Source organism: Sinohyriopsis cumingii, unplaced genomic scaffold (genome assembly GCF_028554795.1).
Source record: "Sinohyriopsis cumingii isolate HCF-2022 unplaced genomic scaffold, ASM2855479v2 utg001110l, whole genome shotgun sequence".
Lineage (NCBI taxonomy): Eukaryota > Metazoa > Mollusca > Bivalvia > Unionida > Unionidae > Sinohyriopsis > Sinohyriopsis cumingii.
Window position 1 is genome coordinate 1417869 of NW_028315961.1, and position 27662 is coordinate 1445530.

Genomic DNA, 27662 nt, shown 5'->3' on the forward strand with positions numbered 1-27662 from the left:
TGCTTTCATTAAAACTTCTATTTATGACTTTGTTGGTAGATGATTAAGTTTTTCGGAAATTTTTTTCCTCATGTCAAAGATGCATTCTTTAAAGCATGTATAGGTTCTGAATTTAAGCAATCATACAAAAAGCTGGTTATCACATATCTGCTAAAAATTATGTAATTCTGGTCGAGTGTCTCCATGGTACAAAGGAAACACCTTTTACAATTCACTGGAGAATTGTTTCTGAAAATGTAACCATGACATGAGTTTGGAGAATAGAATATTTTATCCATGATCACCTTTGAAATTAACATACATACTGTCAAAATACAACTTACTGACATGAAGATAATACGTATAAATTCTTCCTTCATCGTAAGCTGTTATGGCAGAATCCACTTTGAAAGAAATGCCTCTTAGCAGCAGAGTAGCTGTGTTTCCTATGTCATTACACACGAGAGCATCATAATAAAGAAACATTAAAATTCATTCCTTCATTCAATTCAATCCACAGACCATTATCTGTTTTTCCTCCGGTTACCAAGTAGTACTTGTCGGCAGATTTGCTAACATTTAGGAAGTCATTACAGCAGTTTGTTCTCTTGCTTTCTTGCAATGAGGTAATCAAGACACTCGTTGTACTGACGTTTGTACTCACCCGACCATTTTCAAGCTCTTCCATAGACGGATGTGATGATATTAGCAGGAATTATGCCTTGCTTAATTATCATGTTATCATTCTAAAGGCTCATCCCTGTCATAGTTATGGCTTGCTGCATCTTCAAAATCCCAGTTTTGTTTCTATTATGTGTTTGACAATCATCGAGGACACAAATTCAAGGCTGCCCAGTAATGCTCAGTGGTAAAAGTGGTATTCACAGTTCTTGCCTTACATTTGGTGTAAAGGATCTTACACTTGTGTTCCATGATTACCAAGTTTATGATATTTTGTTTTAATGGCAAACAACAACTTACACTAATCTACTCCATATAAAATGGGTCATTTAACTGTCTTAAAGATGCTGTCGATGCTGTCGATAAATGCAGTGAAATGTTGTTCCAACTGATTTCAGGACACTGCATTTTGCTGTTGGTCTGATCATGATAGCTGCTTTTGCATCTGCATTCCATAGATGTGTCCCGGTGCTTGTTGAGGTACAAAGAAGATCAGCTATCACAACAAGACTGCTCCAAAAACATAAGATGGCATTCTCTGCTGTTTTTCATGAGCTGTCATTGTGCTTGTCCTTATTGAAGTTGCATATTAGCACCAAAAAGAAATCCACATTATATCCAGAATATCTGCAGTTATTTCTAGGCAGAGAGTGGCTTACAACTATATAGATACTGTGTACAGTTCAAACAGTCAAAACACCATGGATGTAGTTATGATGGGTCCCAGTTTAGCCTTATACATGGTATATGTGTATGTTACCTCTTGCATGTCACATGTATTGTCTTTCTTATTCACCACCATCATGCAAATGCACCTCACTTGGGTGTAAAAGATATCCACCTTTCCCAGGGTCAATGTTGACATTTTGTATACTGATATACATCATTATTATGCTCTTTGTTCATCAGCCAGCTAGCTTGCTAGAGATCGCTCAATCCTCAAAACACTGGCATCAACAACGCAGCCAAATGATTTCCTTCAAGCTTAACACTTATACATTTGGCAATGGCATGGCCCAGTTTGCTTTTATGTTGATCTTTGCAGTTGTACAATTGGTGCCTAGGGCTGGTTAGCCACTGCTTAAAGCAATTTGAATGTCAGCATAAGGGGACCAGGCAGAAATACATCTTTTCTGAGGATGTTTGGAAATCTGAAAATACATTGACGGTTTTGATCTCTGGTGCTTGGGTTATTAATCACAACAACACTGTTACAGATTCACATTATGATAAGTACGGAGGGAAATAACAGCTCAGGTTTGTTTCTGTATGGAGACACGCTTCAGTTTAAACAAGTTTGGTACTGCTGGATTTCCTTTAACATTTAAAGATTTGATGTTGTGTTTCTCAAGTGCTTTCCCTAAAAGTGAACCATGGCCGAAGAAAGTGAAGGCATGACTTACCTTGGCAACCATGGACAGAATCTGCTAGATGAACATTAATCCACTCTCACCACCAAATTAAGGAGACAAAAGAGTAGCAAAAGGAAACCCATTCTTGAGCAGCAGCATTTAGATGCCCGCTTGGTCAGAGCAGAAACATATAACCCAAATGGATGGACTAGTTTAGAACTAAACGAATTTGATACACATTGTAAAGTTTTCTCTTATATCCTCATAGGTGCCAACTTTTAGTTCCATGTCAGTTGTGATCATGTAAAGGCTGCCACCAAGGAGATAAGTTAAATAACTTCTGGCAAATCCAAGCAATTCCTGGTACTTATTGAGCAGCTCAGGATCATTACCTGTGTGATCATGCACATGTATATTTGTGACACACTGCTTTTGCAAACTAAAGGGCTTTTCTGAATCTGCTTAAGTCAGATAAACATTTGGGTTTGCCCAAAAGTGGACTGCAATGTTATCAATAAGATGCTATCCATCAGCTCCAGTAAAGAAGTTAAACTTGTCCAGCATAAATTATCTGAAGCTGGTTTAGCCCTGCTGCTTGGACTAGTATGTGATACACAGTTAATTATGTGCTTCTTTGAGTAGCCTGATGCATATCAACTTAAGGTATGAGAGAAATATATATATGAATTTTGACCTGCTGAAAGAATGCTGGCAAATTCCACTAATGCAAAGAGGAAAAAGGCATTTGGAACTGTTAAAAAGTGTTATGTACATCTATACTGTGTGCTTAACTTTGTCCATCATTGTGTATATCTATATGGTGTGCTTAATGTTTGTCCATGATTGTAGACTGTACCTTAAGATAATATAAACATACTGATATGGCCTTTTGACCTTATAAGGTTCTAGAAGCAATTAAGTTTACAGCGTGGTGTAATATTCAATGAAGATGATTTAGTATTTTCTGAAAATGTTTTTGAGACATAGTTGAAGACGGGCAGTATATAAATGAGGTTTTGTCAAGAAAGTCTTCATTCCTGTCTTCATGTCATTCTTTGGGGAACCTATGATCAGTTGTAGCTGTGTTCAGTTATAACCTGAGAGGAATTATTTATCTATATTAATCACTGGCATTACAAACTGCCCATTAACTTCTGGAATAAAAAATTATTTTGTGATTATTGAAGACTCATTCAAGGAGATTCTGGATTATATCACTGTGATACATCAAGAATGTTGGCACACTAGTAAGTTCGACACTACTAATATATTACCACATTCAAGATTTGAAGTGCCAATTGAATCACTTGGAACACACTATACTTGTTTACTTGTAATGTAACTTTCAGGATTATTTGGGATTTAATTCACAATACTGTACCTTCCTTTTATATGTTTACTTTGTATTCTAGGGAAAGAAATTATATTTTGAATTTTACTAAACTTGGTGGTTTTGCTTTTTCAGTTATTTCATAAGTTCATAGTCATGAGAATAAGCTCACCTTACAATGTAACAAACCTTCCTTAATGAGGAAAAAAAGTAACACCATTATACTAAGACAATACAATCTTACACAAAATTACAGGCCTATTTTGGTCTCACACAACATTTCAAAAATTATTGTTGAAACATATTTTTTGTATTCTTAGCTGACAAAGAAATAACTGACTGAAGGTTACTGTTTTTGTGGAAAAGTATGTGATTCATTAGCTTTTACAATTATAGTTAAATATAATAAATATAATGTCCAATCATAGACTTTTTAATTTTTTATCAATGTACAAAACAAAGTTTGTTGGTCTTCCTGTACCAGCAGAATAACATTTGTGGCTGAGATGATGAATTATCTGCTAACTTCAACTGTCCAGGTATGGACATTAATTAATTAACTAACCTATAATTAGCATATTTATTTGCAGAAAGTAACTTTGCTCTTGTGGTACAGAGATTATTTTTTGCTCGACTGTTTCATCATGCCTGAATTCATGCACCTGTTAACACCATGCCAGGTGGTGTTTGTCATTTCCAAACAAAGAAAGTGTGGTCAATCAGCCAATATGTTCAATCCATACATCAAATAACATAGTGTTTGGCATACTTCTGTTATCTTACTCGCATGAAACATATTATGTTGATACACCTGGAGGGGGTGCTGGCAGGGTTGTCAAGAAAAATAGTGGGGATGGGTTTACATGATGAAATGCTTGAGTTCACATTTTTTAATTGCACATTCGCTTAGCTCAAGAGAGTAAGATTTATCGTTCTCAACAAACTATATTTAAAATTTCAAGTATAATACAATTAAATAAATTACAACTAAAATTTTAACAAACTAAAGTTTACACAGACATAGACGTGCTGATATGCATAGACTAAAAATGAGAAATGCACATTAAAAGGTGATTAAATTTTTACAATTACAGACATGAATGAGCCATATCATTTTGAGATTTTTTTTAATTTTATTACTATCATGATGTTGGTTTAAATAATTTAATACTTGCATTATTTGACTGATAATTATGAACATGAGGCCTTTGTGAGTAATAAACATGGTATGCATGAGTAACATCTTTTATCAACTACATAGTTTATTTGCTAAGTAATAACATTTATAATCTAAAAACCAGAATCATAAAAGGTTAAGAGTCCTTAGCTTTCAACTTTATCGCAAGGCCTTCATCAAAGGAATGACTTCTGGACTGAAGTCACGTAATCAATATGATGTTGACCTCATGACAAAACTCTTCTGTACATTGGCGGAAGTTCCAATCCAGAATCACAGTTCAACACTGCCCCCCCCCCCCCCGCCCCTCCAAGATTTCAATCGCTTCTATTATTTTCCTCCTCAAGGTATTGTTCTCTCTGCCAAGTACCCTGGTGTTATTCCAAGAAATAGTATGCCCTGATTCTCTACAATGTTCACCAACTGCTGGATTTTCTGTTTGGTGTACAGGTGTTCTTTAACTCTTGTTTCAAGGTTCCAAGCGATTTCCCCAATGTAGTCTTTTTGACCGAGCACTTCTTACTCAAAGGAGTTTGAGTTTTTGGATGTACGAAGAATGAGTGGATGGTGTTATAGGGCTTGTGGAGCACATTTGCTCCATATTTTTGGGAAGATTTTGTAATTGTTTGGAGAGACAACCAATATAAAGTAGAGGGACAGTTACAGCCTTGTCATCTTTCTTCAGATGTTCTTCCCTCCTCCATTCTTTATCAGTGATCCAGTCTTTGCAGCCACTGGCCCTCAAAGCTTTCTTCATATGATCAATATCCAACACCCAGTCTTCCTCAACACTGACAGTGCTGTTCACCTGATACTGTAACAAAAGAGTTCTCACAACTGATATTTTATGTTCAAGATGGTGGTTGGAGTTGAAGTAAGGACATTGGTCAGTATGGATAGGTTTGAGGTAAATGGTAACTTTTGTTCCCTCGTTGTCTAAAATGTGCACACAATTATCCAAAAAGTTAAACTTTCCATCCACTTTCACCTCATGGAACTGAGATGCTCTGTAAATTCTTCAATCTTTTATTCATAGTTAAAGTGTTATACACATAATGAAACTGCACATATGGAGGATGGTCTGCATTGGAAACAGCATTCATTTCAAAATCTTCCATATATAACTTTGCCACAATAAGAGACACTGGTGAATCCATTGCTGCCCCAAACTTCTGTTGATAAAATTCTCCCTGGCAGAAAAAAGTAGTATTCAAGACCCATATCAACAGAGTAATTATTTGTTCTAACACCAAAGTAGTACATTTGTTTCACTCTGCGTCTTTCAAGAGCCTATTTTGGATGAATGTCAACAGGCATGCTAGTAAAAGTGGTGCTCACATCATAGGAAACTAACTTTTTTCCCTGGAGTTTCTTCCAGAACATTAAATTTTTGGACAAAATCAGCTTTGTTTTTATGTAAGATGTACCATAACCCAACACTTCTGCTCTGTATTTCGATACTGGATAAGTAATAGAACCAACCCATGAAACAATAGGATCAAGGGGTGTTCATCATATGTACCACGGGGAGTACATACAACTTTGATACCTCCTCACAAGTGGGATAAATATGGTTGTATAGATATTTATTTATCTTTTTATTTTTCTCCATGTCCTTAGAGTATAAAAGAACTTACTTTTGTATTTGCTACTGGGATCATGTTTTTAACTTCACATCTTCTCATCCATCAAAAGTGTCGTAATTTTTTAGATGTAGTCCCTATTAATCATAACCACAGTTGCTATACCTTTGTCAGCTGGGAGTATCAGGATTGAATTATCTCTTTTTAGACTCAGGAGTGCTTCCCTTTCTTGGTAACTGATATGTTGTTTTACGTTTCTCTGAGATCAGTATTTTTACTACTTCATGTTTAAGGCTCTGAACATCTTCAGGATTGGTCATATGGTAGCCTGCCAATTACGAGGACAACACAATTTCATTAACTGGATCATACTACAGCGTAATAGCAATGTTCATTCCTTCTTTGTGCAGAAAGGTTTTGTCATGTGACCAACATCAAGTTGATCTCATGACTCCAGTCTAGAAGTTATTCCTTTGAAGAAGGCCTTGTGATAAGGTATATGTCTCTTAGATTTGTTGACTGCAAATGGCTGTAGCAGGTAACAATTTTCATTCTAGAATTGTTAATCTAGGCCTGGAATAATTTGTTTAGTTAGGGATGGGGTGCCGGTGAGAGTCAAAATGTGTGATTGGGGGATACTTACAGATTTATATAGATGAACTTGAAAAATTCAACCGAATATGCACAAATCTGTGCATTATTTGTTTAAGTCATATATTTATTTTTTTTGTTAAATTTCTTCTATGTTCTCAATTGTTGAAGAATGATAAGTATGAGGAGCAAAACATTTAAAGAAAAGGATAGATTTGAAATTTGACTTAAAATTAGCCTCTTTCTTGTTCTGCTTACAATAATCTAAATGTTATAATTTAAAAACTAAAGACAAATACAATAAATATATATTGAATTTTTGGCATGATCATGCAAGTTAGCTGATGAGTTACATAATTTACAAATTACCAATGTTACAAGTACTGTTACTTAATTTGCACAATCAGATCTTCAGGAATTATGCTCTTATTTCATGAATATTTGATTTGATTTTGTCTTTTTGGGTACTGCATTTGTAAAAAGTGGATGAATGTTTAATTTACAAATAAAACAGATTTGCATCCTTGTGCCAGGGACACCAAAATACTGTACAGAAAACTAACATTTATATTCATCTTCTTGTGTTTCTACTTGGCATTTTATTTAAGTGATATATCTGGACAAATAAAATCTAATTTTGTGCAAACTGATTTCACCATCCACTTGCTTAAATTGACAAGAGAGTGCAGAAGTTAACATGTAACCCTGCTTAATGATATTAAGGGATACACAGTTACAGTGAACAAAGTTTCTTTACACTAGTTATCTTGAATAGTAAGCAGTGCTGAGATGACGTGACTTAGTTCAAGCAGTATATCTTTTCAACTTAGAGTAGCCTGAGCAGAACAAGACACAGACTGACTTTGCTGTGAAGGATACCAACTCTGATTTTTAACCTTAATAAAAAATTTTAAAAATCAACATAAAAATAAAGTGATGGTTCTATATATGTAGAATTATTTTCTTTTTCATACCATGTTTCTCTTTTTAATTAACTATCCTTACTATTTAATCTTTTCAGATTCTTTTTCAGTTTATCTTAACAGTTAAATAAATATTGTATACTGTGCAGAGTGTATTTTTATATGTGCTACTTTGAACTAAATGATGCATCACTGCCTTTCAAGTGTGCAAATTTGATCAGTGTCTGCATGATTTGTGCACCTATATGTGGCCTATCATCTTAAATCTACTTATTCAATTATGGTTAAATGACTGGCAATGTTTAGTTCAGTACAAATGACCACTCCTGTAGCCTAATTGGTTAGAGCATCTGTCTTGTGTATGGAAGACTGTGGGTTTGAACCCCAGCTCAGCCATACCAAAAGCCCTATAAAAATGGTACTAGCAGCTGCCTCGCTTGGTACTCAGCATTATTAGGTTAGTGTTAGGACTGGTCGGTCCAGTGTCAGGATAATGTGACTGGTTGGGACATTGTGCTACATGTCTGCAGCATAATGCCCCAGTGCTAGACATCGCTATAAACTGCGACACTGCAGACATCGTAGCGATATGAATGAAGAATTAAGCTACGTTAAAAATCCAAGTCACACACACATACACATGCATCCCATATGAATATGGTACAGACCTCAGATCCAATATGGTGAAAATAACAGCCTTCTTAAAAGTTCTTTTATATCTGCTCCTCCTAGATGGATACAATTTTGTTGACATTTTTGTAAATGTTTAATTGAAGTTTTTGACTTTCTTGATAGCACTGTGGAACATATTGGGTTTTCAGAAACATTCTTTCATTCTTCACTTTTCAACAATGTTTTTGAATGTTGTCAGAATGTTGTAGGAATGTTACTTTATGACATTAAACAACAACGTTTTAGCAACATTCAAGCAAGTTCACCAGATCACATTCCCACAACGTAATATGACAATGTTGCCACAACCTTAGTACAACGTTGATGCAAAGTTGTTGCAATGCTGAAATGTTAGCTGGTATATATTATTTTTATTTTAACTACAGCCACTGGATATATTTAGTGTGAAATAGAGGAAGAGTTGACATTTATAAATTTTGCTGGCACTCTATTCCATGATTAAAGTCCACAGCCGTCAGATTAAGGTAATATTGATTGCCAAATCTGCCATCCTCTAACTGAATTTTGCAACCTTCAGACAATTTAATTTCTGAAATCTTTTTTGTTTTTATTTGCTAGAAGTTTTATGGGGGGAGGGGAGATAATACAATGGTTAGAAATTTCCACTTACCTTTCATTAAGCTCTAAGGTTGTACCTAAAATTATATATATTACGATTCTCAAATTACATTAGCAAACTATATGAAGTCCCAAATGTTACTTGCAGTTATTCTTTATTTTATACATATAGAATATCGGGATTTAAAAGTTTGTAAATAAGATAATTTTTTTAATAAATTAATAAAAAAGCAATAAAAACTAAAAACGTATTTTTGGAATACAGATGCTCCACCACAGTACCTGAAATAACCTTAAAGTCAAACTTAACCAATCTGTGATGGACCAGCAGTTGTGATGGAACTGAAAATATCACCAATATTAGTATTGGCAATCAATCAGCCTTTTGCAAAATGGATCCATTCATACACATGAGCATTTCTTTCTAAACCTATTCAAGACAAATATTTAGATCTTTGCTACGAGTTTCATTATATATCATGCAAGTGATCTAACAGTTAAAGGGGCTTTCAGACAATACATATACTCTACAACTCACTAAATTGCACTGATGATTGCATCTGATCAAATACATTGGTAAGAAAAGAAAATATCTGACAACACACTGGTAATATACTCCATATTCACAACCATTGAGGGATATAGAAATTTTCGAAAGGGGTTGGAGTTTAAAAGAAAAACTGAATTGCTTTTACTGGGAAATTTGCAAACACTAAATGGATATGACCATCTGCCAATATACTGGCAATAATCTTAATGTCAAAAGAGATATTATTCTTTTTAGCAAATTAATATCCTGGCAGTAATAAGACATTTGATTCCTTTGCTCCATAAAAAATATTTTATTACCAGAAGTTCAGTTAAAGTGTAAGTGTATAGTCAATTTTTCTACTGTATCTAGTACTTCAGACTCATCACCCCCATCATGATTTTTCTGACTGGTTACATTTATTTTTGGAACAAAATTAGGATTTGCAAGTTTCTTTAAAGCAATGCATGTATATAAACAGCATATGTCGTCAATTAGTATACAAGAAAATTTTATATACATAAAATCATATTTAGTACAGTATGTATCTGCAATTTTAAATGTATATACCTGTCATACTTAAACTGGGTGGGTTTTTTTAAAGTGTAAGTGTGTTTTGAGGTCCAAAGGACTGTCAGTTCACGTGTCAAAAAGCTATGTTGTCCAATACACATCAAGTTTCTGTTTTTAAAATTCATTTGACGGCAAAATGAAGGCTTAATTAGATGCAGTTTTTGCTGCATTCAATAGCTCAATAAGGGGTTTGCAAGTGTCATTATTGTTCATCTTCATACTCAGCTGACACTGGATCGTACTGTTGTTCAAACTTCCCTGCTAGATTCACTGAGCAAATCCTGATCAGAACAGAGTTGTTCGTGATGACCATAATGTGTGTGTGTGTGCGATTTGGATGTTTAATATAGCTTTAAAAAATTTTCAGTCATATCGCTATGATGTCTGCAGTGTGACAGTTTATAGTGATGTCTAGCTCAGGGGCATCATGCCGCAGACATGTAGCATGATGTCCCACCCTGTCACATTATCCTGACACCAGGCCGACCAGTCCTAATACTAACCTCATAATGCTGAATGCCAAGTGAGGCAGCTGTTAGTATCATTCTTGTAAGTCTTTGGTATGACTTGACCGGGGATCGAACCCATGATCTCATGCATCCGAGGCAGACGCTCTAACTGCTAGGCCACCGGAGCCGATCATAACATAATAATTGTTAAAAATGTATCTGATACAGTCTGACCACGAGACATGCTTGTCTCGATAGAAAAATGAATAATTTCACATTCGGGACTGACCATTTACTTGGGAGAAAACTGGTTGTGGGACATTATATTTTCAGTTTTAATGGGGGATTCACAGGTAATACAACATTAATAAATGCTCTGCCAGTTAGAGTGTTTAACGTGTTATGAAGACAAATGAACCGTGCAAACACAAGCATATTTATTATTGTGCTTTAATCAATCTATTTCGTGGTTAAAATCATCATAAGAAGCTTTGGTCAATTAATAGTTAGTAATTGTAATGAACCTGAATGTTCAATTCTTTGGTTAACCAAGTTATATATATGTGGTGTCACATTTTTGATGGATGTCGTACGCTCCAGAATGAATTATGTCGGTACAGTGTTTGCTGTGTGTTTCAAGAATTAAATGCTACCTAATGTTGCTGTGCTTCACAAAGTGAAACTTCATCAACCTGGAGTTCTAAATTTATTTTTGCTACTCTTTGATGACAGCTTATTGCTTCAGGAATCAATTTAAACATCAATCACACTTAAACACTATACCGACAACTGAGATAATAATGTTGTGCGTTTTATGTCAAGATAAAGAAACACTGACACTGTTGACAAATTTGCCAATAATCTTTAATACAGATGGTTTAAACATTCCCATTTATGGCAATGATGTGTAATAACTTTTATTCTTGAACATGCATCTAGCTCTAGCATTTGATTGATGTACCTAGAACTTAAATGAATTTGCTTGTTCCATTTTGTGAACTTCACCTGTGCAAAATTACCTCAGTGGGTTCCCTCATAGTGGTCTTCAAAGGACTTAACACATCACGTGGCTATTGTCAACCAATTAAATAATACATGAATGCCTGTTTATACTGAACTTCCTTGCTGTTTAAGTGCCTCTATAATATTTTGCAAATTAAGCTGCCCAAAGGATAGTTTTACATGACTTCTACGCAGCTTACTTTTTATACATGCACATATTATGGGCATATACCAAAGTAGTTCTCTTCCTTTTCGAAGATTAGTAAAAATAGTGTTTTTCGAAACATGACAGTGTCAGGAATTTGGGGAGTAAACAATTGTGTTTTTGTGTGTGATATGTAATTTTATGACAGGTATGAAAGCAATGTACCAATTAGCATTTGTCTTTTAAGCCAAATAAGAGGTGTTATTCATTTAATGCAGATCATCTGTGGCATGGATTTATCCACCAAAGAACCAGCAGAGTATAACCTTTCCTAATACATGTTACCATAATATACTGTTATCCGACTTTTCAAAAGTTTCAAATGCATTTTGTTATTCTTATATTAGAAAAACACAAGAATTATATATATTGATGAAACAGAGCAAACAGTATGTAAAGCATAATGCATGCTCTATCTTGTACAAGTAACAGATATCTCTATTTAGTGCTAAGCAAAGGATTGCATATAGCCCAGCAACTACATCCATATATAGTTGTAGATATTTTAGGTATGAAACAATATTGATTATGATAAGCATGGTGATGAATTTGGGTTTTATGGTGCATTAGTAAAATAAGGCCATACAGCACACCCCAGGAACAGCAATAGTGATATTAATACTAAGTATATGCTACCATCTTTTGTGCAACATTTGCTTGTGTTGTAGGCCTAATGCCATTCTTCAGCACATGATAGATTATATATAATGGCCAGTATATTTGGTGGAGTAAGAACTTGGGAAAAGTTTGGGAACAGGGCAAGACATGGGGTTTGACACCCTAGGTAAATGATGACTTTTACACATACAAACACAGAGACGCTCACATACACTCCTTAGAGCGCCAACATATTTTAGAAACACAGACCCAGAGGAAGCTACTGGCAAGTTTTTCACATACCCACATTGGCCAAGTTGAGACTTGAACCCACAGCTAACAGAAGTTACATGTCAATAATCTATAAAGCCGAGCACCTTAGACCACTCAGCCACACAGGACCAATGTAACATTTGTAATACACCTATTTATGAACAACCCATATAAGTAAAAAATTACTTTACCTACAGACCATTTCAAATCAAATTTGTTACAGTTGCAATCGACCGCTCTGGTGGTCTAGTGGTTAGAGTGTCTGTCCCAGATGTGGGAGGTCATGGGTTCGAACACCAGCTGAGTCATACCAAAAGACTCCTAAAAATGGTACTAACAGCTGCCTCGCTAAGTGCTCAGCATAAAGAGGTTAATGTTAGGACTGGTTGGCCTGGTATCATGATAATGTGACTGGGTGGGACATCATGCTACATGTCTGCTGCATGATGCCCCAGTGCTAGGCTTCACTTTAAACTGCTGCGCTGCAGACATCATAGAAATATGACTGGAAAATTGTTAAAGTTATGTTAAAAATCTAAATCACACACACACACACACACACACACACACACACACACAAAGTTGCAATTAACACAGCATAAATATTTTCAGTCACATAAACTTTTTTTAAAATTAATTTTTAATTTGTATAATTTTGAGCAATTCTGTAAATTAGAAAACCTGAATGTTTGTCAATATTCCCAAGTAAAACTCTTTTCTTGTAAAATGGAAGATAGGTGTTGACATTTAGTCTAAATCCAATGGAAAAATATATAAAGAAAGCATTTGTGTTTATACAGTGATCTGCTGCATTCTAACAGAAATAGCATGTGTAAGTTTTCACCTATCCAATTTTACTAAGCATTTTTTTGTAATCAAAATTATATGTAGTATTTTAAATTCAGTCGGTCAAAACACAGCTGCCTGAAGTCAATCTTAAATGTGTCTGATAAACAAGTATGTGTATTTGTATGTGATATAAATAAAATATATGTATAGCAAGCTAAGCCTGCAAAAACTTATATATCTCATGGTAATTCAATGATAAGCATATATAGACACACACACACACACATATATCATATATATAATAATAATAATAATAATAATAATGAGGACTTTGTATAGTGCCTAATCTTTAGAAGCTCTAAGCGCTTTACAACATTAGACAACACCTATAAGATAAAAAACATATAATGATATGATTACAAAAACAAACACCATGAAATTAGAAAATGTTAAAAAAAGAAAATTAAAAAAACATGCTGAGAATATTTAAGGTAGGAAACATTATTAGGTCTTTAAGTTTGTTCTTGCAGTCAAAATAAGTGAGTTTTGAGAGTCCTCTTGAATGGGATCACTGTGTCTTTGTGTCTAAGTTCAGTGGGCAATTCATTCCACGTTGCTGGGCCCTGGTATGCAAAAGAACGCTGTCCATATGACTTTGTTTTCATAGTGGGAATAATGAGTATATGATTGTCAGAAGAGGAGCATAAGTATCTTGCTGGTGTGTACACATGGGTGAGGTCGGATAGGTATGTTGGACTAGAGTCCGACTGTGAAACGTAGCACAGAGAACAAATTTTGTGTTTGATTCTGTATCGATTGGATAGCCAGTGTAGGGTACAGAGCAGCAGGGAGGTGTGCTCTGATCATGGTACTCTAAGTATGATCTGAGCAGCTGTGTTTTGATCTTTTTGAAGTTTCTGGAGTAGATATTAAGAGGAACCAGACAGAATTGAGTTACAATAGTCCAGTCTTGAAAGTACTAATGAACATACAAGTGTTTTAGTGCCATCAACTGAAAGATATTTGCGAATCCATTTGATATAATAAAAATTTAATTATTTAACTGCAGCCCAGACAGAGATCATAGTTTGATTATTTATTGAGCATTTATCTGTAATATTAGAATATCCTTTTATAGCAATTATATTTTGTGGCAGCTTTTGGTTGTCCACCTGTCAGGCTCTACACAGGTACAACAAAAAAACAGTATAATCATAGGTTACATATTTCACCTCAATTTTTAGTATTCTACAAGAGCCATTGTAAACAAATATTAGTTTATAAGAAAGTGATCTTGACAATGAAATGCTAGTCAATTTTCTCTTATTGCAATTCTATCTCCTCACATTTTAAAATATTTAATTTGTCAAAATTGTACATTGAAACTTTTAATAGCCAGTATTGTATTGCTGTACCATTAAACAACCTACCTTCCTACATACATAAAGTAAGTGGGCATAGACATAAAATAACTGAAAAAAGAATTCTCCATGATGTCAATGTAGAGGTTACATAATGTGTTAATAATGGGCACATGTTTGGTTGAATACCTCTCAAATGAAAAAAATTATATATGACAGCTTGTAAAGGCAAGTCCACACTTGTTTTTAAACTGTAGACAGAAAAAAGTTTGGATCACACATCTACCTAATAAAGTTTGTGTCATTTACCTTCATCCTGTTACTATATATATATATATACCACATCTGATAAGAATCTGACTGGAAAAAATGCATTGAGAGTGTTAACAAATGAATGAAATGAACAGCAAGCTCACTTCATTAATTCATTGCCTACTAGAAATTATTTTCATTTTCACCAGAAATGGGGGCAGGAAGCTCATTTCTGGTGTTACTTCTGAATTAAATTCAAGCACGAGTTTCTGAGTGATTTTAATTTAACTAGATGCTTTGCTGCCCAAGATTTTGTTGTGATTGGCTATTTCTGCAGCACATGTGCAAAAAGGAGACAAATTGTTTGCTTTTGAAAATTTTATATTGGACCAACAATTTGTATGTTCTGGCCCCATTTTAGTTCAAATCTGAAACTTATCAAAATGTTGCCAAGGTTCATCTGTAGGTGCAGATCATGTTAACATGATCTAGATCTAAGACATAACAGTCTAAAATCTGCACATAACCTTTAGTTCCAAAATAGTAATGCTTGGCCTGAAAAAATATGGTCTCAGAAGTTGTTTTTTTTTTTTTCACTGTAGAATGTCTACATTATATAATATAAATTAACAACTACACCTTTCCCCTTTCCACCCACTTTAGTATATCCTGGATGATGTTGGCTTTCCAGAACTCTGAAGTATGATACTGCTTCATGAAGTGTAAACATGGCATGCAGAGTTTATGAGTTAATATACATGGATGACATTCATTCATTCAAAATTCAGAATCACTGGAGTTAATAAAAACATAAGCTTACATGTCCAATCTGATCAAAATATGATTGGAAACAATGCATTGAGAGTGTTCACAAACCCAGGCAATGAAATGGAACATCACCTTATTAATATTCATGAATGATGATCAAAATAAAAATCACCTGAGACAATGATGACATAAGCTTACATGCCATACCCATCAATACAGAGTATTTACAAGCTCAGCCAATCACATGCAATATGATCATTTTAATATGGACATATCTCACTCATTATTGAACTCATCTGACATCTTCATATACGATGTATTGCAAGTTTGAATATCATTACAGTGGTAGTCGATATAAGGGGGTTTCTGGCTCAAAACTATATTTTGAATCTCACGACAATATGATTTTTACCCCTAAATGACCCCCTCAAGTAGTCTAAACAAAATACAAAAACAACTTTGTTGAGACAACAGCACCTATTTTAGTATTTGATTAACCGTCGAGCACATGTTATTGATCATCATCATCATCAAACAAAAAAGGGTTTGATCCAGAAACAACCCCCTTTATATCTACTATTATATATTTCACACAAAATTTTACTTGAGATCGTAGCAATTTTTTAAATTATATTTTACATAAAATTTATATAATATTGTTAGAGGTTTATTGTAATAGCCAATCTAAACTATCTACTTTGCTAAAATCAATACTATCAAATTTTTTATATCCTACTGCAAATGTGTTAATACCATCAAAACAGTAATGCTTATCTTTGAAATTGCAAAGACCAGATTCTATGATAACATCTGTCTCAATTTTATGACAATTTGTTGCCATCATTTCAACATGACCACTAAAACCGTCTAATGCCGACTTATAATTATCGAATCCGATTACTTTACTGACCATATTTCTTTTTGTACCTTTGACTTTTTTATTTTCCTTGTTTTCAAGAAGCTGATATGCTTACATTGTATTGCACATTCCGTCAAACTTTTATAATTTTCATAGCTACTTCATCTTTAAACTTTCCTATTACTTTTTTAATATCACCGCACCAGAAGCCGCTGACTCAAGGATAATCAGAAAGATCAAACAGCTTCTGGTGTTCATAAAACTCCTGGTAAATATCATTAGACTGCATCTATTACATTAGTGAATCAGTGTCAGTAAACAGTAAAATCAGTTTACATTTTTAAATTTAAGTGTACATATATGTTAAAACAAACAAATTGGTTCTTTCATATACTATTGACAGTACTGGTACTGATTTTTTCTAATAACATTTCTTTGTAATTTACCAAAGAATATTACTTCTGAAAAGATAATATTATTAATGATGCTTATATTTTGATAATTTTTAGGTCTTAAAAGCATTTAAAACAATATATCACTTTTTAGGAATTAATTTAGCATAACACACACATGACACTGAAATTGTGAAGAGTTACTGAGTGCAAAAAGTGCATTATAATTAGATGATTGCGAGCACATAACAATTGATGATGCAAGAATTAGAAAGAGTTTAAAGCATCATTCTTCAATATTGTTTTACCTCAGATATTACTTGACCAATGTACCATTTTAAAGCATTTCCTTCCTGGAAACCATGTTTCAATATTTCCCAACAATAATAGGGTTATCTTCATTTCCATTTTCAGTCACTGAATATGCATGATGTACAAGTTTTTTAATATTCACAGTAAACTCATTAGAAACTTTCACAAGTTAAACTTTCCCTTTTTCATGGGCATAATTCATTTAACTTAAAGTTAAATGTTTATTTTTTTGATACGAAGTCAAATATATAATTTAAGTGTAATAAATTTGTTTAATTTATTTACATATCTAGTTTTGCTTTTTGGAAAGAGAACACATTCAAATTATTGTTTGTGATAGTTCAGTTACTATACATCACAAAAACTTACAATACAGCTTTCAGCTTCAATATCAGAGTCAAAGGAAATTCTTGTTTTTTGGGGATTTCTCTTAAACACTGGACTTGTTCATAAGAACATATTTGACTTTCATTAAAAAATAAACTTTCTATCATGCTTCTACGAGTTACACTTCTAGGTACATATTTAGTGAAAACTGGGTCAACATTCAAATAAACTGACTAATTATGAATAAATAATATCAACAGGAATAGTAGTATTCATCTGATCTTTGCAAAAAAAACCCACACTGATGTAAGTAAATTCTTTTGTCATTTAATATGACGTCATGCAATACGCTTCACTGCTTAGAATAAAAATAAAAGCCATTTGTTAAACATCAATCCTTACCACAAAATTCTCGTCCTAAGGGGTTAAACACAGTGAATACTGGGATAACAATTGTACTGCAGGAGACTGTGTTGATAAGTCAATCACCTCAATGTCGATCTCTAAATCAAATGAACAAAATGGAGGCTGTGTAGATCTTTGTGAGAATGGGATTGGACTTAAGGAGCCTGATACCATCTGTTCAAGTATCCCTGTGTTTGGGTGGTCTATGTCTATGAACAAGTCTTGGTGTTAGTGTTGAGGATATATGGGCTAGACATAACTGTTACTCTGAATTTTAAAAACAGGACACACAATGTACCTTTCTACAACTATTAATTTAAATAAGTACACTATTCTTCATAAGAGGTTTTAAAAAAAAGACAGTTTTCTTTAATTTGTCTGCAAATTAAAAAATTGTCTAAACCATATGCCATCCACTACACACTAATTCACAGTGCCTATTTTTGCATTTTTGCATTTTCAGATATCAGCAACTGCAACTGTGATCTTTATCATTAATTTAACTAATTAATTAAATTACCTGTTTACTCATCCATACAATTTTGCAGGGGAATTAAAGTCAACAACACCAGAAGTAGGATAGAATTGTGAAGGGAGATAATTTGGTGATAACTTTTCAGGCAGTTAGGATAGGGGATATTGTGGACTGTGGTTTGCTGAAAACTGTTCTATTTTGATGAAACTAAAATATGTTACACATGCATACAAATGTTTGAATTTACTTAAAATCTTCTTTTAAGTTCTATTGTGTAGAAATGGGGTATGAAAGTGTTAAAGTTTGCTCTTTTTGAAATTCACTAAAATTATATAAAATATGATAGAGAGTAAAGTTTTAATGTACTTACCCATTGGTAGCTTCAAATGTAATGAATGGTTGCCTACTTCCATGGTTTCCTTCTGATTTGGTATTTTTCTGATTTTTTTAGTCTAGTGGATTTTCCATGATTCTCCAATATGGCGGCCTAAATTCCCAAAAATTAGCGTAGTCCCCTTATTTCCCCATGCATGTTTAATGTATGTACCACAGTAAATAATAAAAATAAAGTACATGGTAATTAAAAATATGTTTATCTGTTTAAATCATTCCATTTCAGACATTTAATCTGAACAATACTTATAAAACTCACATAGATAAAACAGCATAGTTTTGCATTGTGGCAGAGGCAAATGGGCACTGCGAAGAAACCATTGAAGTTGCTACTTAATATGACAAGGAACTGAACCAGGATGATTTCAAAGTTATATAACTCCATAATGATTAACTTCCAGAATTTAAGGTGGGACAACGTATAAATCACTGGTGGGAATTGTTGATATTGTTGCCATATATCCATGTCTATCAAAGATAGTCATATCTTTGCGGAGTTTTCTCAGCATACAAGTAGAATCATTCTTCAATATCATGAGTGATATTATTGTTTTATATTATCGAAATATTCTAGCTGTGTTAGAATTCAGTGTAAAATAAGAGTAATTATACCATGAGAAACATTTGTCATTGCTGCTTATGGAACAAGGACTAATTCAAGCGACCACAACAGCATCCTAGTTTGTACATAGTCAAAAATCAAGTCTGCAGTACAACTCTTATGTCTCTTGGATGTCATATAATTACAACATCTGTATAATTTTGTTTCATGTACACTGGAATTAATACCCTGCTTAATAAAATCAAGTTTAATTCATACCCATTATTTATTTGAAACCTTTTGAAATGTCTGTGAAAAATTATTGAAACTTCAGTAAAATACTATATAATGGTCAAAATACAAGTGAAATCTCATCAAAATCTTAGTAAACTCTCATAAAACGTTCAAAGAAATGTTAAAGATCTCACCAAACCTTCAGTGAAAGTTATGGCCAAAATTTTTGTGAACTCTCATAAATGTTTTAGTGAGATCTCACCAAAATTTCAGTTAAAGTTTTGGTCAAAATGTTTGTGAAATCTCACCAAACTTTCAGTGAAATGAAATCGACTTAAATGATGTTATCATGGATTAGGTTTTTAATGCAAGAAAGAAAATGAGGACAAGATAAACCTAAATCTTATTTGATATAATCTGTCAAAATAAAATTTATGATCCATTTTTTAAATTATTGTGAATATTTATCATTGATTCCCAATGATGTCTAAGAAGCAGATTTTTTATTGGATGATATTTCTGTAGACAATTTAGACAGACTTTTTTTAGACAGAATCCTTAGGCAGATTTTTATCTCAGGTAGATTATTACTTCCCGCGGAAATCTTCGATGAATTTTTTTTTTTGTTTAAGGGGAATCTTAGGATAACCAATCTGCATATTTCACCCAAAATTCTGCCAGAAATCAACCCAAAGTCCACTTGAAATTTGCCTAAGCTTCTTTAAGTTTATGGTCAGGCAGAAAATGCATAAGAAACCCATCTGAAATCGGCCTTAAGTCCGCCTGGAAAATTTTGTACAGTATTTCAAGCAGATTTTTATTTCAGGCAGAAAAATCTTAGATGGATTCTTTTTATTTAAGCAGAATATTAGGACAACTAATTTGCATATTTTGCCTAAATTTCTGCTCTGAATTCCGCTTGAAATTGACCTAAACTCCCTTAATATGAGCATGTTGTGGTTTAGGCAGAAAACTCTTAAAAAAACATTCTGAAATCCGCCTGGAAAATTTTGTATGGATGAGTACCAAAAAAAAGAAAGAACTTTAAACATCAAATTTCAACAAAGTAATTGATGAATGAAACCTAGGCAAGATAGATATATTTTGTCAAGGTTCAAGTCTTGTCAAGATTCTCAACAAGTTTCATAATTCAAGATAGGATATTGTTTATACAGCACTCCAAAAAGTAATTTCTTGAGCTAAATGCATACACTTAAACAAAATCAATACAAGAACTAAGGTTACAGTGAGTTTCCAAACTAGTAATGGCATGGAAGCAACCAAAATACATATTACCATCTATTTCACAGTTCTAATATACACAATAAACATCAAAATTAAAAATGTAACCAAAGTCAGTATGTTTAAGGTATGGGCTATAACGAAACATGACTGAAATGAAGGAATAGTGATCTTCAAGATTGTTGTTGGTATGGTTTTAATTTTTCTACAACATGATGGCCAGTAAGGAAGCTCTTCAAGATGCATCTCTTCATGTTTCATGACTCTAGACAGATAATATTTACACAACATGAGCAATACATATGAAGTCACAAGTTAAATGCGAAAACTTAACCGAAGTCAGTAAAATGTGAAATGTAGGTCACAGTGACTTTTTACATGAGTGCAGTACTAAGAGAGATGTTTACAATTATTTATTGATTTAAACATGAACAGTATAAATACAAAAGTTGACCAAAGTCACTGGAACATAAAATGTGGGTCACAGTGACCAACTTTAAGATCATGGTGCAGTATGTATCAATATATATCTTCACAGCAAATTTAATGATTGTTGGTATAATGGCATTTTGGTGGGATTAAAAACCTCTCATATTAAATACAAAAGCATAACACAACTCAGTAAAATATGAAATTTAGGTCACAGCGATTTTCTTTTGCTGTAAGGCTCAAGTCCTAACAGATTTACATGCATTCATCACATTCTTTGTGCCAAAAAGGTGGCACTTTCATGGATATGTTGATGATGTCCTTACACAGGAATGTGCTACTGATCCAACTCTCATGAGACAACTGTGAGATTTCAGTGGCACAAAAGTTGGTGAATTCCCTAAACTGCAAAGTGCCATTCAACCCTCTCTAGTGATTGATGACGAGTTCCTAACACCAAAAGTGCCACTGTTTCCTCAAATGTTGACATTTTCCTTACACCAAGAAGTGTTGCTGATCACTCTCATATGAAAGCAGGTGACCTATTTATCAGTGTAAATGCCACTGATTCTTCATGTGAATGGAGGAGGTCATCCTGAAAAGAGGTGAACATGACTCTTGCCTTCTTTTTTCTGGAAGAGTGGTGGCTTTCTTCCATTTCTCACACATCATATGACTATAAAGCACTGAGAGGATACATGGTGCATGCCAGGCAGATGTGGTGTGCATCATAATTATTCTGGCTAAGTGGGGAAACAATATGAAGCACCACCACTTCTCGAGCATCTGCACAACTCCAACCCCCATATTAACAAAATGGAGACAAAAACAAATGCAAACAATATAAGGACAGTGGAGAAAATGTCCAAGGAAGCTATGCATCAGACTGGAATCATGCTTTTTTAAAAAATATATATAGGTTCTGCATTTGTATCGGAAAATATGAATGAGTTTTTCTGCAAAATATTGCATGACCTTGTTGAGTGCAGTATTTTTAAGAAAAATTGAGTTAATATTTTCTCATACCAATACAGTAACCTTTTTTATTATATGCTCATTTTGTTTAACTACAAGACATTACAATAAACAATGTAATTGAATTTATGCTTTATTCCAAAATAAATTCACAACCACAGATTCATCAATACACAATAACAGTTTTCATGTGCACACAGCTCCACTTGGTGCCCTTTTAACTTAGTTGCACACTCTACATCAGTTTAAAAAAAGAATTGATGCTTTGCCCAACTTAAAATTTAGAGTCATATTTTGAATGAATGCACATGGAATTTGTCTCTATGCTGATCCAACTCAATTCTACTTTTCTGATTATGAGGGGCTGGATTATTGGGTCAATTCAGCGAAACAAGGTGAACAGATTTCAGCTGGAAATGTAGGCTGCTCGAAATTCTGGTACAGCTTCTGTGTGTATCAGGTGTTGCAGGATTTAAAGAACAAAGAAAGTATAATTTGAGAAAATTCAAGATGCATAAATGTAAGTATATTTCTTAGCATTCTTATTACTAGCTAAAAAAAAACATGCTTATGCTCTGTCACTTGCGTCTCGCTAGAGGGACCCCAGCTATGAAGTGTATCATACAGTGTCTTCTATCACTAGCCTAACATTGTATTAAAGTAGTTACAGGGGGGAAAATTGAAAAGCAGCTGTTGTGTGACACTCCATTTACCCAGCATAAATAATACTTTTTGTCATCTTGGATTATTGGTTCTAAGGCTCTTAGTTTCCTACCAAAACCTTCAGTTGCATTTTTTTTCTTTAATCTAGTATTCTGATAGATTTGCACAATGGAACATTTCTGATAAGATATCCGATAACCCTTGACCTGAATATGCTTTCTATTTCTAGACCCTAGAGAGCACTTGTCATAGTCTTAACCATTCTACTTGCGAAAAGATATGAATATTATCCTAAATAACTGTTGCAATGATCAGGATGATATTTTCAATTACTGCATTTCTCATGTTGTTGACATTGTGAGTATCATGTTCATTCGTTTACTTCTTGGAAAGTTTTATTTCTGACTCAGTAAACTCGTCCATATCGTTAACTTTATTAGCTATACTTTCAAACAGATGAAACAGCTGCTTTAGTTCATTCACAAATTTATTCATTCAAATCCTAAAGCGTCTACTATACAAGTGTACATGGTTTGTTTACAGAGTAGTTCCTAATACACTATACTATCTTTGGGTCCATATTGTACACATGCGTGCAATATGAAGGTGTTCAGTATCATAAAATACTGCACAATTCTGACAATGTAAAGTTAGCAATGACAAAAATTAGCATATAATAACTGATATTACTAAATGGAGAAGGGCAATCACATTCACACCTGCAATTATGGTGAAAGAACAACATAAAAATGTCCAGCCATCTAGAAGAAGTAATGAAACAACACTTTCTAGACAGTTATTGTGGCAGTCATATTAGAAGTTAGATCGTTTTTATGTAGGAACCAAGTAGACATTTATAGAGGATCTCAAATGGGTAATGATTTAATATTGAATTTATTAAATCAGTTGAGTAATGTCCAGCTTTAGCAAGCCTTGGCTCACAAAAGCTGGTCATTATTCAATGAGTTTCATAAATTTAACATCCAATCATTACCCATTTGATATTCTTTTTAATCACATAGTTTTTATTTCAGTGGAAATTATTTAGATAGAAAGAAGAATGAACAATTTCGTTTATTCTAACAGACGTTGCACCTTTCATTTTTTTGTGCATACAAAACAGTCCCTAACAAAGTTGACTTAGTATTAACATTTAAAAGTAGATTATACTTTTCTTACAATCTATAAGTCAAAGAACAAGTATGCTTCCAAATAAACAGAACATTTGGCACAGGCAAAATCCTTTGTTTAATAAAATGACCAATGCTTGTGATGTCACACTGCCAGATGCAGTACCAGTTAGAATGCAGTAGACGGTCCATGATTACGTAACCTAACATAACACTTTCACAACTAAACATTAGATTGTTGCAATATTAATTTGAAAGAAGGTTTCCTGTATGCAGAAATTCCCATATTTACTGTAATGTATTTGTGACCAGATATTTACAGTATTTGACTTGGAACAGCAGACCACAGAAATTTCATTTTGAGTTGGAATTGCATAGCATATTTAGGCCTACCACATAAATATGCAATGGCTGGATAAACTTCTGTCAGTTTGGAGAACGCTTTATGTCCACGTTCTTCTGGGAACAGAGGCAAGTTTATTTAGTCCTGTAAGTTAACATTTATAGTGGGTGGATTCCATGCTTCAGGTTTACTGCCTCCTTCCAACCCCAACTTGCATGATTCGCTATGAACTGAGCAATACCTTAGTTTTACTTGTTGCAATTGTTCTTGTCTTGGGGTTTTAGCCATTTTTCATGTTATGATATGTTATACATGACATAACTAGCCCATGTGGTGGTAATTTGGCCATAATCAGAAAAGAGACCCCCTTGCCCAATTCCTTTCGTGAATTGAATAAAAATTATGGCCGCCAAAAAGTTCATTGACAACAAAATATTTCAGAAGGTGGGGTTAAAAAGATTTTTCCATGATCGAAGCGAATCAGTAAGGTATACTGCACAATACTTTGATGGGCTTATTTGGACCAATTAAAATCACATAAGTTGATATGTTCACATGGTATCATATCAAAATTATGAAACTGCACACACTACAGGCAAAGTGTACAGACTATGTGATAATGGGTAATACTTAAAAACACAATTTTATAGTCCCAAACCCTGACAATATTGTGGATTGGAAAACATAACCTTCAGTAATTTTTATTCGAAAGAAATCAGTGATTTCCTGAGTACCTCAATATATGCCCATAACAAATTTATGCACAAACTAGTTCTTGCTGCAGTTAATACAACTAATAGCAAATAGAGGCAACTAACTGATATTGTAGTGTGAGATAAGCAACCAATATTTCACATATGACTAAATGGCTAACAGCATCTAGGGTGGTGTAGTGTTAAGTCCTTTAGAACACTGAGTTGGGAAAGCCCACTAGACTTTGTTGCATAAGTAAAGTGCACGCAATGGAACAGCCGAAGTTATTTTAAGGTAGGTAAATCATAGGAATCCATGTTAAAGAACAAAAGTTACTACAGTCATCACTGCCTTGAATAATAATGTTTAAATAGTCTTTACTAAAAATTGTTGACAAGTTCATAAACAGTGGCAACATTTCTTTTAAGTTGGATTTTATTCCATAAATAAAATGCAAAACATGCTTAATTTTGAAGTCAGAACAGTGTAAAAGTGTTTTTGATGGCAAAATGTTGAAACTGCAAGATTCATGGAAGAATGGAGCCATATGCAAAGTGAGCAAAGCTCAGCAAAACTAAATTGGTTGATGGAGTTTGATTTTCTGTAGGACAAAAGCATGAAAGCACATTTCATTCTTTGTACATATTGCAACCACCATATCGACATTCTGGAGTGTACATTTAATACATAGCACCAGTATCATCGTATTAACATTGGAACAAACAAACACATACCTGATTCAGTGATTCAGGGTCAGTTCACTTTATTATTATTTGCTATCTTAAACTTGGTATACTACCAACTTATAATCAATAATGCTTTTCAGGGTGATTTTAACGATGAAATAGATTTGGTGGAAAAACTATAATAAGCACATATTCATGTTCACACAGTTGATTTTATTGATAAATAGACTGCATTAACACCCTTGCAAGACAGAGGCATTTATTACTGCTGTATTACCTACAAAGCCCCATAAATCTTGGAAAGAGAAAAATGCTCCACCCCCACCCCCACCCCAGCAGTATTATGGTTGGCAAAAGCAGCTTGGTTCTGACCAGGATTTGTTCAGAGAATTCAGTGGAAAGTTTGAACAACAGTACCATCCTGTCTCTAACGAGTGCAAAGATGAACACAAATGACTCTCAAACCCCATGCTGAACAACTCATGACAGCAGCAAAGGGAAGCCATGGTGGCTCAGTGGTTAGCATGACAGAATCCTACCCTTGGATAGGCCTGGATAGCCTACCATGGTGTGTCCTTGGGCAAAGCACTTTAATCCAATTATCTCAGCAATAAATATCCTAATTCTGTTGCCGTGCCATAAAAGCATGAAACCAAACCATGCAAAGATTGCATCTAATTAATTTTTCTACTTTCCACCAGATTTTAAAACAGAAACAAGGTATATTTTTCATGTCTTTGTGGCTGTGATTTTGATAATGTGTGTACATACATGTATGTGAGTGTGCATATGGTGATACTTTTTAACAATGCTAAATCTGCCAGCTATGATTTGTTTGTAAATGTATTAAATGCTTCAAAAAATCCAGGTGCTGTTTTCTTTTATTCAAATTTGAATTTCCAGACATATTCTAAAGGTAAATATAAAAAGAAAACTTAATCTGAATTGCATGACATCATTTATTTTAATCTCCTCCCCTCTCTGACTCCTCAAAACACACTTTATGAGTCTCAACCACCACACCCCACCCCCAATGTCTGGGAATATGGACAGCAGATACATTAAATCTGAGATTAGTGAAAGTAATAGCAGCAATTATTATATTACTGCTATTAAAACATAAGCTATTTTGTTGAAATCAGTTGCTATTCTTGGAGCATACAAGCAAACCCCAAGAGAGGAATAAGCATAATCTTGGCAAAATAAGTGGCAAAAAAGCAAGTTTTCCAAACCCCATCTTGGAAATGTGTTATATACATTAGATATAAAAATAAAATAAGGAACATACATGTAGGTCTACATTGGACAAATATACTCCTATGATATTCTTACACATTAGAATCCTTTTAGGAATATCCTCAAATTTTTTGTAATTAAATAGATGACAATAACAATTAAAACTTTTTTGTTTTATGTTTATTTTTAAAGTACAAAAAGCATAGCTGATATACAGACAAGTGTAATACATAAGTAGGTGATAAACCATAATGATTATGCCAAAAGTGTAAGTGTTACCGCACTTGCCTTCTCCTCCTTTGTGAGAAAATACAAGTCCAGTGTTTTGTTCAGTATTGAATTTATTATGCCTTATTGGGTTCATAGGTGGAGATTGAGACATTTCTCCTTGCTTTGTAACATAAACCCTTATCATATGGGACAAAGGCCAATTTACATCCTTGCAAGCACAAGAAACTCTAATGGACTGACCACTAACACTGGTCAACAGTGAAATCATTACTGACTTGAAAAGGCCCTAATCTGTAGTATTTTGGTGTGCCGAACACGAATATAACCGTGAAAAATTTGTATTGGCTCTCGTTTTGAAGATATTCATATACCTCATTTTCTATGTTTCACTGTGTAAATTTCTCCAGTAGGACTGCAGCAACATCCGGAAT

At 33.9% G+C, this 27662-nt stretch overlaps 1 protein-coding gene across 4 annotated transcripts in view; it reads right to left on the reverse strand.

Annotated features, from left to right (window-relative positions):
• LOC149772833 (nephrin-like) overlaps positions 1-27662 on the reverse strand; it is a 311073-nt gene that overhangs the window by 48164 nt on the left and 235247 nt on the right. Inside the window, exon 17 of one of the 4 annotated variants that reach the window (XM_089947219.1) lies at positions 8920-8944. The exons of 2 other annotated variants lie outside the window; for them this stretch is intronic. In XM_089947219.1, coding sequence (XP_089803345.1) covers positions 8920-8944 — 25 coding nt within the window. Of the gene's footprint in view, positions 1-8919; positions 8945-22369; positions 22697-27662 lie in introns of those variants that run through there. One more of the 4 variants, XM_089947222.1, reaches the window with a different exon arrangement.